This window comes from Cynocephalus volans, chromosome 9 (genome assembly GCF_027409185.1).
Source record: "Cynocephalus volans isolate mCynVol1 chromosome 9, mCynVol1.pri, whole genome shotgun sequence".
NCBI lineage: Eukaryota > Metazoa > Chordata > Mammalia > Dermoptera > Cynocephalidae > Cynocephalus > Cynocephalus volans.
The window spans coordinates 57,681,509-57,696,676 of NC_084468.1; the positions used below are offsets into that span (position 1 = coordinate 57,681,509).

A 15,168-nucleotide genomic window follows, 5' to 3' on the forward strand; every position below is an offset into this window, starting at 1 on the left:
GAATCGTACAGGTGTTCGGAATCAGTCTCGTTTCTGCCACAAACCCCATCCTAACCCCTCTTGGGTGATATTTACATCTAATTCAAAAGGTTTAGTGGGATCAGCCACTGTAAAGCCTGTACTTGCTGTATTGCCCTTTTTGTAGCTTGGTAAGCCTGTTCTACTTCCTCAGTCCAATCCCATGGGGCTCCTTTCTTTGTTAATGCATACAGTTGGCATGTCATTTGAGCCATATGGGTTACAAAAGCTCTCCAATACCCCAGAAGTCCCAAATATGTCTGTAGCTGAGCTACAGTTGTGGGTCGAGGATATGCCTGTATCTTGTCTACAATAGCTTCTTGGGATGACCCTGGTCTTACCTGACCAGACCGATCCTAAGAATTTGACTGACAGCTCAGGTCCTTGTACTTTGGCTGTGTTCATGGCCCACCCACATTGTTCCAAATGGCTTAGCAGCATTGGAGCTGTCTGGGTTAAATCTGTAAGAGAATCAGAGGTTAACAACACATCACCAATGTAGTGAAACATCGTAATCATGCTGGGCTTTGTCCACTTGGCTAGGTCCCCAGCCACTAAACCATGACAGATGGTTGGGCTATGCAGATAACCTTGGGGCAATACTTGAAAGGTCCACTGCCTCCCTTCCCAGGTGAAGGCAAACTAATCTTGGCTATCGGCCAAGATTGGAATAGAGAAGAAAGCATTTTCAAGGTCCAATACATAATGATAAGTTCCCAGCTGAGTCATCAACTGATCCATCAAGCCGTGAACTGAAGGCACGGCTGCATGCAAAGGAGGTACTACTTTGTTTAGTTCTCGATAGTCTACAGTCATTCTCCAGGTATCATCAGGTTTTTTCACGGGCAATACAGGAGCATTAAATGGGCTATGAACTGGACTAATAATGCCATCTTTTTCTAACTCCAATATAGTGACTCCTATCTCTGCATGTCCTCCCGGTAGGCAATACTGCATTATATTAACCACACATCTTGGCTGGGGTAACACCTATGGGTCATGTTTAGCATATCCCAGTAACACAGGCTTTATTGTCCATATTCGTAGCCAAAACTCTCCAACTGTTGTTTGCAGGTGCAAGCCATAAAGTATGTTTATACCCAAGATGTACTCAGCTACTGGGGATATATATACAGTATACACATGAGGGGGCAATCATCCTATGCTTAATGGTAGTGACACAGCTTTGACTTCAATAGTATGTCCTCCATAGCCATCTATATGAACTGTGGCCCCTGGAAACTTATCTGGATTGCCATATATCAGGCTATGTTCTGTGCCTGTATCTACCAATGCCAAAACACGCTGCATGGTAGTCCTTGACCAATGTATTGCCAATTCAACGTGAGGTCTCTGGTCCTCACCTGCCCTCAAAAGATGAGTCCTTTGACCTGCTCCCTAATCAAACTGGAACATTTCATCCACATCCTCAGAAGCAATCAAAAAATCCTTTAAGTCCACCGAGCGCACTTAGCTACCTGTTTCTGGATGTTCAGGGTATAATTGCTGCCACAAGGCAAACAAGACTGCATTTGGCTGCTGGTCAATTTTCTTGCTATCAACCCCTGCTGCAAGCAAGTCAAGTCACGTCTGCTTATGGCTAGTCTTGCCTGGTCCCCTAGGGATAAAATCCTGATCATTTCTTAGGGGTTTGGTCTTAGCCACCTTCTGGACCTCTTTTGCTTGTCTCTTCTCCTCTGCCTCACCCAGGCTGGCTATCATGGTTGTTACCTCATGTATAGGATGACTAATGTATGGGGCCAGTATGGCCATCAGTGACCCAAAGGACATTGATGGGGCATTTTGCAGCACTATGTCTCTCATGCAGCCTATAAAATTTTCATTGTATGGGCCATGAGTGTTCACATTAAACAGGGACTGCCTCATCCCCAACTCCCGAATTATTTGAACCAAGTCAGTATATGTTTGCCATTTACTCACAGTCTTGGACAGTTCTCCAGCATTTGCCCACACAGTTTGGGCAGCTGTACTCACCCATTCCATTAAGGAGTAATTACCTGACCTTTGTGTATATCTGCAGCTATTTTGTAGCCGCTGCCTCAAGGTTGGGTGTATGGTGATAGAGGCCAATTTTTCCATCTCCTCACCAGAGCACACCACACTATCCACCCATAGGTCCCATAACCGCAGCAGCCAAGCAGTCAGTGTCTCCCCATGTTTCTGCTGGAACTGTCTCCCTAAATCAACTAATTCAACCTGGGTAAATGGGACATAGGTAGTGAATTCAGTCACCTGTGGATCAGCCTCCAGTTGTCCACCTGGTCCTATAGGCTGCTCATGTTTCAGTTTCTGGTGCACAACAGGTCATGCCTGGAGACACAAAGTCTCCTCCAACTCACCACTGGATTTGTCGTTCTTCCAGGTGTAAGAGGCAGGGGTGCCCAGTTGCAGCACGTCATCTTCCAGACAGATTATCCATGCTTCCAACAGCTCTGCTTTCTTCTTTAAACCTCGATCAGTTTGTATCATAGTGAGCAGTAGCCAGGCTCCGGTCAGCAGAAAAGTGGCCACCGGGCACCATATACTCAAGGAAAGCCACATTTTCTCCCCCTCCCAAGGGGCTCTCCGAGACCACACTGCTTCAGGGAGTGCCTGGTCTATGCTGACTTGTATAGTAAGCAGCAACCAGATCCCGGTGAACAGGAAAGTGGCCAGAGGGCACAACATTTTCAGGAGTAGCCACATTTCCTCCCTCACCAAGGGGCTTTTGGCTCCTGTACCTGCTCAAATATCCTGCTGACTATGCCAACTGTAAAGCTAGGGCTTTACACAGATTGGGTTAGAAACCCTCTGCACTGTGACCTAGGTAATAGAAAAAAAAGGTTCTGGGAGCCGTAGGTATAGAAAAATGAATGGGTTTTATTTAGATCTAGGAGCAACTGTCCTAGTGGCTTCTCTGAGAGTTCTGAGAAGCACTGTGGATCAGAGCTGCTAGTCTTTTATACTTAAGTCCACAACCCTGGACACCTAGCTGCCCATATGCAATCTACATTAAGTAGTAACAAGGAACACCTGAGGATATTTACAGCAAATGCTTGGCAAGATTCTGAATATCTGAGGGTCCCTGACCATTTTCCTATTTTTCCCCAACAAAAACACACAGATTTTCAAAAGCTAAATGATATAGTTCTGCATTATAATTTTGGCCTTGCAAAGATTTAAATCACCTTGAGTGAAAAGTGGCAGATAATGTAGAAGAAGACTTCTAAATTTCAGGCAGTGATTGTTTTGCAAAGTAGTGCAGGACGGTAAAAATGACCATCTAAGCTGAAACCATGTAAAGCAATTTTAATAATCAATGGGGAAAATTCCAATTGTTTCATGACCTTTAATAAGTTTTGTCAAAACATTAACTAACTAATGTCAGTTATAAATGTATAGGGAAATGAAAAAAATAGTAAAACTAACATTTATTTAGTACATTATAACAAAGTATTAGAAACACTGAGAATTAAAGTGTTTTAGTTCTTTGTAAAAAAAGTTCTCAAGAGTAGTGTGAACAATGCTTGCCTTCTCAGCTATAACTTAAGACAGAGTAAGCATATTTTGGTGAATTATCATAGTGCTTGCTAAGCTTGGATTATTTTAAACTAAGTACATACAGGGCATGATATATAAGATATTTGTAAATTCAAGTATCTATAAAAACTCATAAAGGGTAAAATGCCAAAACTGTAGCATGCAGGTAGTACCTAAAAGATTTTTAAAAGGTGGAGGAAATAGGAGGATAAACTGTAAGCAAAGACATGGGAAAGAGAAAATTTGTCTGATACTGAAAAGTGATTATGTCAGCAAAATGGAACTAGATTATGGAGCATCTTTGATGTGAGGATAACTTTTACTTATTCTATAGACAATGAGGAATTGTATTGATTAGAGGTCAGTTACATAGAACAGAATTTGTGATAGCTAGTTTGGGCAAAAGGAGATTTACTATGGGCATTTAATAGCTTACGGAATTATTGGAAGGAAAGAAGAAACATTGTACTGTATTTTGGGTCTCATGAATGATTCCCAAAAACACACTGCAGAGCTAAGCCACCAAGAGGCAGCTGCTGTTTCTAAAGTCAGGAAGTAAACTGAAAAATTGGAAAGCTGTGCTAATGTTGATGTCTCCAAGACAATGTTGACACTGTGAAATCAGAAAGCCACCACAATTACAAAACTGCCACATTACGGGAGCCACGACAAATGAGAATCCTCCAATGAGCAGCAAGCCTTCTTACTGCTTCTAACTCCAGAACCACACCATACCTAATATGACATGGATCAGCAAAACTGGTGTCCCATGGCTTGACTATCAATACCTATAAAACTAGTGATCAGACATTGGGAATTCTGATAACATGAAAAATCAGATGCCTACAGAACATGCTTGCCTTTTCTTTGGTTAGAAAAACCAAAGGCAGCATAAGAATGAATTCTGCTTCTCTTTTGTCATGCCAATCATGTTGAATGCTTCCCAGTCCCAGCTGCAAAGAAGTCTGGGAAATGTAGTTTTCAGCTTTTCAGCCTCTGCAATAAAGAATGGCACATCAGAAGGGGTTGAAATGGATGGATGTTAAGCGCCAATCCACCTTATTCCCTAAAGAAGCACTGAAGGATCTTAAATGAAGGAGGCTCCATTTATATGGAGCCTTAACTATTATAAAACTGTACATCCAATGACTCGAATGGTATTATAACATCGATGACTCAAAAGAGCACTGATATTTTGGTTTTATACGAGTTAATCTTATCCTTCTTCCAAAGCTGTCAAGTTATATTTGCCATATAACCTGATTTATAACAAACTGCTGTGACACAGATGCTACTGATGGCTGTAATAGTCGGGCTGTTATGTATTTTCAATATTTGAAAGTAACAATTGTTCTAAATGGCAAAAAACAATCATAAGTCAACCAGTGGTCACATATATCAGAAAAAAGAAAACACCTGTCAAAATGAAAGCTAACAACTCTCCTAATTAAAATCAGATTTTTGAGCTGGAAGCAGATATTCATTAAATAAATGCTATTGCAATCTATAATCTCTACTCCAACATAATTCCTCCCTTCAAAAAACTCAGTTTTCTGTTAATACAAAATGTATACCAATAACTAAAATACAATGGGACAAATAAATGTATTGTAATAAAGAAATGTGCAAAGTCCTATGAGAATGCAGAATGAAAGTGATAAACTTTTCCCTTAGGAATGAGGAAGGCTTCATAAAATCAGGAAATCTTCACAAAGATAGATTCAATCTGGGTCTTAAAGAATGAGTAGGACATTGTCATATAAACAAAGGGAAGGAAGGGCACCGAGGCACAGAATGCAATGATTGAAAAATATGAGAAGATAGGAAAGACCATAGGGTATTGAGACAACTGGGAGTAAACAGAATCACTAGAGCAGAGGGTATTTTGAGGATTTAAAGTTTTAAAGGGCCCTGCTATGAAGGACTTTGTGTACCATGTTTGAGCACCTTGTTGGTACCCAATAAATATTTATTTAGTGTTCAGTGAAAAAATAAAAGCAGGAATCTCAAAAGCCATAAGAATCCATTAAAGTGTTTTAAGCAGGGTAGTGTCTTGATTAGGTTGCATTTTAAAGGAATCAGAGAAGAAAAGAAATGGCAACTAGGAGACTACTTTGAAGCCTATTGCAACTCCTCAGACAAGAAGTTAATTAGTTCATCCCCTCATTTTATAGGTGAGGAAGCTGTGATCCCAGAGAAGTTAAGGGGTTCATTCAAGGTCTCAGAGCTGGTTAGCAGCAAAATTGGTTTCTCTCCCAATGCCCAACCACTTTTTTTTTTTTTTTTTTTTAATTTTATTTTGTCGATATACATTGTAGCTGATTAATGCTCCCCATCACCAAAACCTCCCTCCCTCCCCCCTCCCCCCCTCCCCCCCAACAATGTCCTTTCTGTTTGTTTGTTGTATCAACTTCAAATAATTGTGGTTGTTATATCTTCTTCCTCCCCGCCCCCCGGTTTGTGTGTGTATGTGTGTATGTGTGTGTGTGAATTTATATATTAATTTTTAGCTCCCTCCAATAAGTGAGAACATGTGGTATTTCTCTTTCTGTGCCTGACTTGTTTCACTTAATATAATTCTCTCAAGGTCCATCCATGTTGTTGCAAATGGCAGTATTTCATTCGTTTTTATAGCTGAGTAGTATTCCATTGTGTAGATGTACCACATTTTCCGTATCCACTCATCTGATGATGGGCATTTGGGCTGGTTCCAACTCTTGGCTATTGTAAAGAGTGCTGCGATGAACATTGGGGCCCAACCACTTTTTATACTACATTTTCTCACCTACACATTCATTATTGACTTGAGATATATGAGAGAATTTCCATTGTAATGGTGCAGTGGTAATTGAAGACAGGTCTACCTGGCTAATAATGTTTAAGCAGGATTTTTGCATTTTGTAGTTTGGTTTTTTGTTGTTGTTTTGTTTTGGTTTGGTTTTGGTTTTTTAGGGAGATATAATTTGATCATTGGTATATTAGGAATCAAGTTGTCTTACAGATCAGCAGACCAAAGTAACTTACCAGTGTCTGATAAACTGTTTTTTTAATATTTTGCTCATTTTTTAAAAAGATAAGAAAGACAATTAACCAGAGAGTCATTTCACAAAAATATTCCCATCTTTACATTTTTCTAGAGGCATTCTTTTCTTTCTCTCATGAAACTCTCTGCTCATAAAGTCAGTGACAATTATTCTCATATTCCAACTACTGATATTTCCAGATCCTATTTTCCTCCCGCTTCCTCTTTTCATTTCTCAGTTCTCATCTCTCACTTCACCTTTTCCCTGTATTACAACAGCTACCAGCTACCAAGAAAGTGAGCTAGGTCATTCATCCAATGAAGAGGTTTTCCTATGTCATTCAACTCACTTTTTCAGTACAATGAAACTAAAAAAATAGTTATGGTTTTATCTCAAAAAAATTAAGTTGGACTTATATTTTATCATTTGGGTAGCAGGAAGCAGGTCTAGACATACTATAAAAGCAAGGTAGTAATTCTGAATCTTCAACTCCCAATTTCTGTTTCAAACTGTTTTCATTTCAGTAATGTATCTTAACACTCTACTGCTGATCAGTCTGTATTATTCTCACTTTGTAGACAATTTGGCTCCCCATATCTACAGCTGCAGATTCCATGTGACCCATACTAGCAGGGAAGACCATGTGATCTCTCCATTAGGAAAGGAAGATGAGAGTGGAGATTCCTGTGAACAGGCTGGTCTAACTAGGCCCGGGCTATCCTAAATCTAGAGTAGTTCTGAAATATCGAAGGTGGAATAGGTAATGTGAAATTCTTAGGACTCAGGTAAGACAAATCAGAATTCCTTCCAACATTGCCTTCTCCCATCATTTCCTGCGCTGTGCTGGGCTGAATCCAATTTCTCAAGGACCATTTCCCACATGCAACTATTGGGTGCATTTTGGTCTCAGTGTAGCTCTATGAATCTTACTAGACAACTATGGGAACCCCATCCATGGATCATAGTATCAGTGTTCCATAGCTCAGAAAGCATGAAAGAATAAAATAAAAGTTTTAAAATGTATAGCTTTCTCTACTGGATATTTTCCCCCCCAAATATCCACTGGATGTACTCAAAATATCTATTGACAAAAGAGTGAAAAAATCCCATGTTCCCATACTGTGGTTTATATTTAGTGAACCATCAAAATGAGCATGAGCTAGAACTTTTTTTTTTAAACTTTAACAAAGCTTGGCTCTGAGCTATTTAACCAACAGAAATAGTACTAATATAACTATCCTATTAAGTCATTTTTAAAGAAGTAGAGTTTATTCATGTCATGTCTTCTAGAAATGGAAATGGACAGCAATAAAAAATTTTTCAAAAAAAAAAAGATGGGAAAAAACAAATGTGTCCTTCATGTCTCCCCTAAAGTCCACAATCTCTACACCTGTTTCTTTCATCCTCGGGTGATGTTAACTCTGTTTATTTTTCTTCTGTAAATCTAAGTACATGTAGTTTACTCAGAACTTGCCCTCTAAAAGTTGGTCTACGCCTGTTCTTTCTTACCTCACAAAAACTAAAGGAAAAAAGAGTGTGTGTTTGGGTGTGTGTGTTCTGTGGGTGGTAGTGGTGGTGGTTAAAAGGCAAATTGGGACTTCCTCTTTGAACAGATGCCTTTTCCTCTCACATGAGGGAGATTTCATTTTGGTTAGGACTGGATACAGTTGAAACCAAACTACACATTAAAGAGAGGGGATGATGGCTAAGAAGCCCCCAAAACCAGCCCCTCGCAGGATCTTCCAGGAAAGGTTGAAGATTACTGCTCTCCCCTTGTACTTTGAAGGTTTTTTATTAGTCAAACGGCCAGAATACCAGGTAAGTCTGTAGATGATAATGCTAAACCTGAAACTTCTGTCTCAGTATAAAATTAATTTCATGGTGATGTGATGTGACAGATTTCTTGTTTCTCTTTGTATGTGCTCGGGAAAATGATTCCAATTTCATATAATTTAAATACAATGCATGATTTAAATATATATGAATATGTATGTATAATATATATACAATAACATAAGCTTCTAATATTAATCCACTAATATAAAAAGTCAATAAGCTAAATTTTCAAAGATTCATTTAAACATCACAGAAGATTTAGGCTTAGGGAATAAAGTGTTTCTTATATTTTCTTCACAACTTACAACTATGCTTTAATGATGAAATGTACCGTTAAGATAAAATGATATTATAATTGAAGTTAAACCTTCTGCTCCTATTTTTGGGGCATTTGAAGTTTGTTTATTTCTTTATTTATTTATTTTGGCAGCTGGCCAGTACAGGGATCTGAACTCTTGACCTTGGGGGCTTGGAGTTAGCACCATGCTCTATCCAAGAGCATTTGAAGTTTAAAATGACCGAATTATAAAAAATGATAAACTTTTATAAAAATGATAAGTTGATACTACTTAACATTATATATAGCTATACATTCTAAAAACATTTCTCAAGATAGTGACTTTAAAAGATAAGATTTAGGGTGCTTTTGTGGGTATTAAGTACTCTTACCTATTTAACTACATTTGCTCTAAGAAAATTCACAAAGTGTTTCATATTTTTAAAATATAAAAATTAAAACCTATATTTAGTTAAAATCATTGCTTTTAAAATAGTAATTGTGGATAACTTGAAAATAGTGACAGAAATAAATATGAAATGCCTGACACTAGAAAAAAAGAAATCATTAACAGGTCAAATTTGATAACATTTAAATATTGACTGAAACTAGAAAAATTTTAAGTGTTTTCAGAGATGCCATAAGAAAGGTTTAATGATGATAATAAAATTTATTTTCTGAGGATTCATCAACATATATGGAAAAATTGTGTATATAAAATTATCTGTAATAGTACATTCATTTTTCTTACATATATAATCAGATCACTTACTATTTCAGAGTAAAGACCTGGTCATTTGTATTTTGTTGTGGGTGTTAAACATGTGTTAGTAATATATGTCAGTTATTTTGGAATATTTTTTGATTGGTCTATATAGTTTTAAAGTAAATTCAATCTTGCCATGTTGTTACACTTTACCAGGAAAGGAGAATTGAGAAGAAGAAATTTCTAATTTGTAATTTAAATTTGGTTATTTACTGAATGTTTTTAAAAGTATTTATAATAACTCTTTCTGATAGCAGTTTCCTTTTAATGTTTAAAGAAAGTATGCCATTGGTACAGTCAAAAGAAAGAACAAGAATTTTAGAGTGTCAATAAAACATGTCTTTACCTAATGGTTTTGCCACTTACTTACAGCTTAGAGAGAATACTATTTGCTTCCCAAGGTACAATGTCTGGAATACAGTAGGTACGCAATCAGTTTATTCACTCAAGCAATGTTTATTGTGTGTCACCAAGCATGACACTCAGTTCTGGAGAATATGAATAAAACACAACGACCCTACTTTCAAGAGGCTTAGTTTAGTAGGAGTGATGACTCCCTTACACAGTTGCTCCTTTTTTTTCGTTTCTTAGAAAGCATAATTTGAAATGGAGTGAATAAACTTTTAATATTTCTGATGAAATTAACTTCTGTTTCCATTCAAATTCATGCAAAGTGCCTTTTATTTGTGTCAGGTAGAAGAGAGCAAAAGGATGACAATAATGGCTACTTATTGAGTGGTTTCAAGGATTAAAGGTATAACATATTTTAAACAGCTGGCTCATACTAAAGGTTAGATTCATTCTCTTACCATTTAATTGTCAAATTTTTATTAATATAATAAAATCAGTTTGGGCTCCACAGGTAATATGGCTCAAAGAAAAACCACAGTGATAATTAGAGTGTTTGAAAGTATAAGCTATGAGAAAAAGCTAAGGAAAATAAGTAGGATTTCCAAGCCACTGCAGCAAAGTGCCAGGGAACCTCTGAAAGGAAGGGAACCAAGAGCATATAGCCAGGTCACCTTTGAAGCTAGTGGGCTGGAGGAAGTTGAGAGGCTCTGCAGAATGTTAAGTGGGTTTTCTGCTGAAAGAATTTAAAACATTTAAACCAGAGAAAATATAATTGAGGAGTAACCTGGTTTATAAAGAGATTACATACTGAGGGGTGTTTCATAGCCATTTTTGTGATGGAGCACTTTTAAGAATTTAAGGAGCTTTGCCCCAGGAAAACGTGCCAACATTCACCATTTTGCATGCAACTCCAGAAAGTCCCTAGATCTCAGGTCAAGAACCCATGAAAAGTATATAATCTTCATGAAAAAGAGTACGTGGAAAGATTTACTTAAACCACAGCACTAAGACTCTGGATTGACCAGGAAGATGTATTTGATAATAAAATCTGCTAAAAGCCACGAAGGGATACCAATGACACTGCAGTTCTTACAAATGGGAAAAATTCTCATTTTTCTGGAATTGTTTAAAAATAGCAGAGTTTGGCCACAGCTCATAGTTCCTTCAATCAGTGATGTGCTAAAGTTAAAAAATAATGTGTGTAATCTTTCTTATTAGCCTGAACATGAGAATGAAGAATGTGGTAATTGTAACTATCAAAATGACATTTCTCTGACTAGTTCTCTATTCATCTCTAATTCATTTAGAAAATTTTTAGGGCTAAGTTGTGTTCTCAGACACAGTCCTCTACACCAGTAAGTAATCTTTAAATTTTTAAAATAATAACACTCCTTTCAAAAAACGTTTTGACCACAGATCCCTAATATAAAAATACTATTTTATTTTAAAAGTATATACATGTTCTCCTATACTAATACCCCAATAAATTATTAAATATACACACAAAAATGAATTAAAAATGAAATAAATGAAATATAATTAGATATTCTAAAAGTTTCTTTCCCAATGGATCATCTTACACACCTTTGGGGTTTATGTACCCCACTTTGGAGACCACTATACAACATCTTTCCTCAGGCAAATGCACTTACCTTGCTCAGAAGAAAAAGAATGAAAACTTTTTATTGGAAGGGGATAGAGAGGAACTTAACTGGAGTTTGCATTGTAACTTATTTTTACTAGTGAAGTCAATGAGAGAAGAGCACTGGGGAGTCAGGAGACAAAAATATCAATTCAGGTCTGGAATTTGGGTAATGCCTTAAAATCTTTGAATCTGTTCCCTCCTACGGAAAATGGACAATTATTGTCTTGCATAACTGAGTTGCTGTGATGAGTAAATGGACTATATAATAAGGGGCACATTCTTTGAGGTTTGACATATGGTGACTATCATGGTAGGCTATTAATGTCCTGTCACTCTGGGACTTACAGTAACTCTTCTGGGTAGAAATTATTTTATCCATTTCACAGGTGAGGGAGTTGTGGCTCACAGAGGTTATGTTCAAGGATTCTCATCCATTAAGGAGCCTACCTTGGATCTGATTGCAATGCGCTGGACATCATATTGCCTCTTAAACTCAAGTTCTACTTCCATTTGATTGTAGGCTTCCAAGTTAGAGAAGTCTAATCACTCGACATTTTATCACATTGAGCTCAGCAGCAAGCTCAGTAGACTTTTAAAATCATTTGCTAATTTGAATGAAAATGAGACACTGACCTTAAACTCTAAATACAAGGTCATCTAAAGATTATGAAACTAGCTTTAAATTCAGAAGTTTCATTTTTTGTCCCTTTTCTTACTTCAGTGATTTAACACAGATGATCGTTAAAAAACAAAAGACTTCATACCCAATGCATTTCATCCAAAGATGTGCCCTTTAAAAATTATTTAAAATATTTAAGTATCTCTGTAGATATAAATATATACTTGTATTTTGATTATTGAGATTAATATTTATAGATGACTCAGATTATACTAGTATTCATGATATATTATCAGAAACTAAATCAATATTGTGTATACTGAATGCACACAGGTCTCTGCATACTGAATACAAGTTTGGTCTGTCCTTATGTTTGTGGCTGTTGCAGTTTACAGGGTCTATTGCTGTTTGTAACATTACTTTTCCTCCAAGGCTGCCTTTGCTCTGAACTCAATGCCTTTATACTTGCTTCTTCCCCCATTTAATAAATCCTCCTAATCTTTTCCATTAACATACAGGTTTGCTTACATGTAAAACTCCCAGTTTTCCCTGATTAACTCTACCCAATTCATATCATTCTCTCCCGACCGAACACCTCTGTAATTTTTCTCAGGAGTGCAAATGGATGTCTGAGTGTACATACAGAGGGAACTCAATAAACCTTGACTGGCTATTAGTGACATTAGTTGTTCTATCTTATAGCAGTTTAATACTAAAGAGATGAATTAAGAAAATGAACAGAGTAGAAGACTGTGACTTCAGGATTTTTCCTTGCTTTCCTTTCCTCCAAGAATTATACAATCTTAGGGTTGAACTAGATCTTAGAAGCCGTACTTTAGTAAAACTAGACAGCTAATGGTTAAGTTTCCTGAACAATATACCTACATACCCATGTCCTCCTGCACTCTTCCTCACCCCCATTCTAGTTCCAAAATACAGAATATTTTATTCTTTACTCCCTTATTGCAGAGGCTTACCACTAGAGCAGGGCATGAAAGCCTTAAAAAGAGTGATAAACAAACAAACAAACAAAACAAAAAAATTCCCAAGATAAATTTGAATTATTTTGTTATTTAATTGCAGGTCAAATCTGAGAAAGTTAAAATATTTTTCTAAAGAGTAGAAGACTAGTCACTCCCATGGGTTTTACATAACATCTGCCTAATCACGGTGCCAGTATATATTAGCAACTTCTCAAGCCAAATTTCTCATTACAGTTATTTTTTTATCTCTTTATTTAGAAAAACATAAAAGGGTGATTTTACATAGGAGTGACAATGGGTTTCATTATTCTGGTTAACAAAATATCTCTTCCTTCTCATACATATCCCATTGAGAGAGATCTATTCTAGAGATTTTTAGACCCCACCACCATCACACACACATACACATACCAATCACCATATGGAAAAATTATGATGTGAATAATTAAAAATACAAAGTACCTGTGAATAATGTGAATGATGATGCAATGCTCTCTCTCTCGCTCTCTCTCTTTTCATTTTTTAGTGGCCAACATTTACTGAATACTTGCTATGTCCCAGGTTCTATGTGCTTTACATATATTATTATTATTCCATTCAATTCTTCAACTACTCTATGAGACAGTAACAGGAGACTGATTCCACTATTTCTATTCTTGGTCCGTTAACAGTGAACTATCACACAGGAGACACAATAACTATTATTCAATGGTTTTTAATATATTCACAAACCTGTACAACCATCACCACTATCTAGTTTGATTAGATTTACATCATTCCAAAAAGAAACTCCATGAGCAGTCACCACCACTTCTTCTGCCTCCCTTTACATTTTAATACCCTTTTACTGGATTTTTCTTCCCCCAAGTTTGAAACCAATCAGACATAGGAATCGCACAAATGAAGATCAATTAGTTTTATTATTGATAAAGTCCATCAATATGTTATTTAGATTTGAGACCAACACTGTGCTAACATTTTATTCCAGATTTAGGTATCCCTGAGCTACTTAGAGTCACTGACTCAGCTTCAGAGACAGGAGCCTGCACCTCTTGGGGGCTCTTTGCCTTGAAGGCAGGAAACAGCAGAACACTCACTCTCTCCTAGTAGATTGAGCTAAGAAATGAGAGGAAGGAGCTGAACTAAGTGTGGTGCCTCCCAACCTCACCTGTTAGATACTCAGTGCTATTCTCTGCGTAGGAGATAATTCACTCTGACAGCACTGTGCAGGATAGATTGGAGAGTGTAAGAAAGTGGCAGAAAGACCAGGTAAAGGGCTATTGCAATGGCAATAACACTTTCCATTCAACATGAAAAGGAAAAAAGAGAAGAACTTCTGATGAGTTTGAAATTAAGATTTGTTTTCTTGTCTTATTAAACTGCTTGACTTTGAAATGTGTCAGGTATATATTGGGCACCGGGATTTCAGAAAGAGGAAGAACCTCTCTGCTCAATTTTATTATTGCACCTTCGGGGACCATCTATTGGCTGATTCTTGAATCATATGCCTTTTTGAATTGTTCTTTACTATGGTTATTTGTTCTTGGTTCAGGAGGCCTCAGCACATCCACTACATGTTACAAATGGCTCTCAGTAGGGAGTAGGGAGTAAGATGGAGTGGAAAGACCACAGGACTTGGTCAAAGGTACCTTACCCCAGTTCCAACTCTGCCCTTGAGGTAGATTGCTGCAGTTACACTGCCTATTTGCTCGAGCCTCCCTGTATGCATCTCCCTTTGAAATGAAACTTTTCTTCCTTCCCATAAAGAGGTTGAGACTATTTTCCTACCCTTTGAATCTGGACTGGGTCATGTAACATAATTCAGTGAATTTGACAAAAGCAGAGGCTTAGAATATGCTTGCACATTGGGTTTTGCTGTCTCCCTCCTAGCAACCCTCTGCCAGCAAATGAACAAGTCTAGGCAAGCTGACTAGAGGATGAGACCATATGGAGAGAGACTCCATTGCCCCGGGCTTCCCAGTCATTCTCTCATTTGCAGCTAAGAACCTAGACAAGTGAGTGAGACCACCTTAGACCATTCAGGCACAGCCAAGTACACCCAGAGCAGAAAAACCACCAGCCAGCCACAAAATGGTGAGAAATAGAAAAT

At 37.4% G+C, this 15,168-nt stretch overlaps 1 protein-coding gene across 1 annotated transcript in view; it reads left to right on the forward strand.

Moving 5' to 3' along the window:
- Window positions 1-8,279: 8,279 nt before the first annotated feature.
- The window catches only part of STAP1 (signal transducing adaptor family member 1), a gene marked incomplete at its 3' end in the record, with an annotated part of 38,038 nt that continues 31,149 nt past the window's right edge, over window positions 8,280-15,168 (forward strand). The window contains exon 1 of the mRNA XM_063107435.1: window positions 8,280-8,399. Within this exon, the coding sequence (XP_062963505.1) occupies window positions 8,280-8,399 (120 nt within the window). The remainder of the gene's footprint in view (window positions 8,400-15,168) is intronic.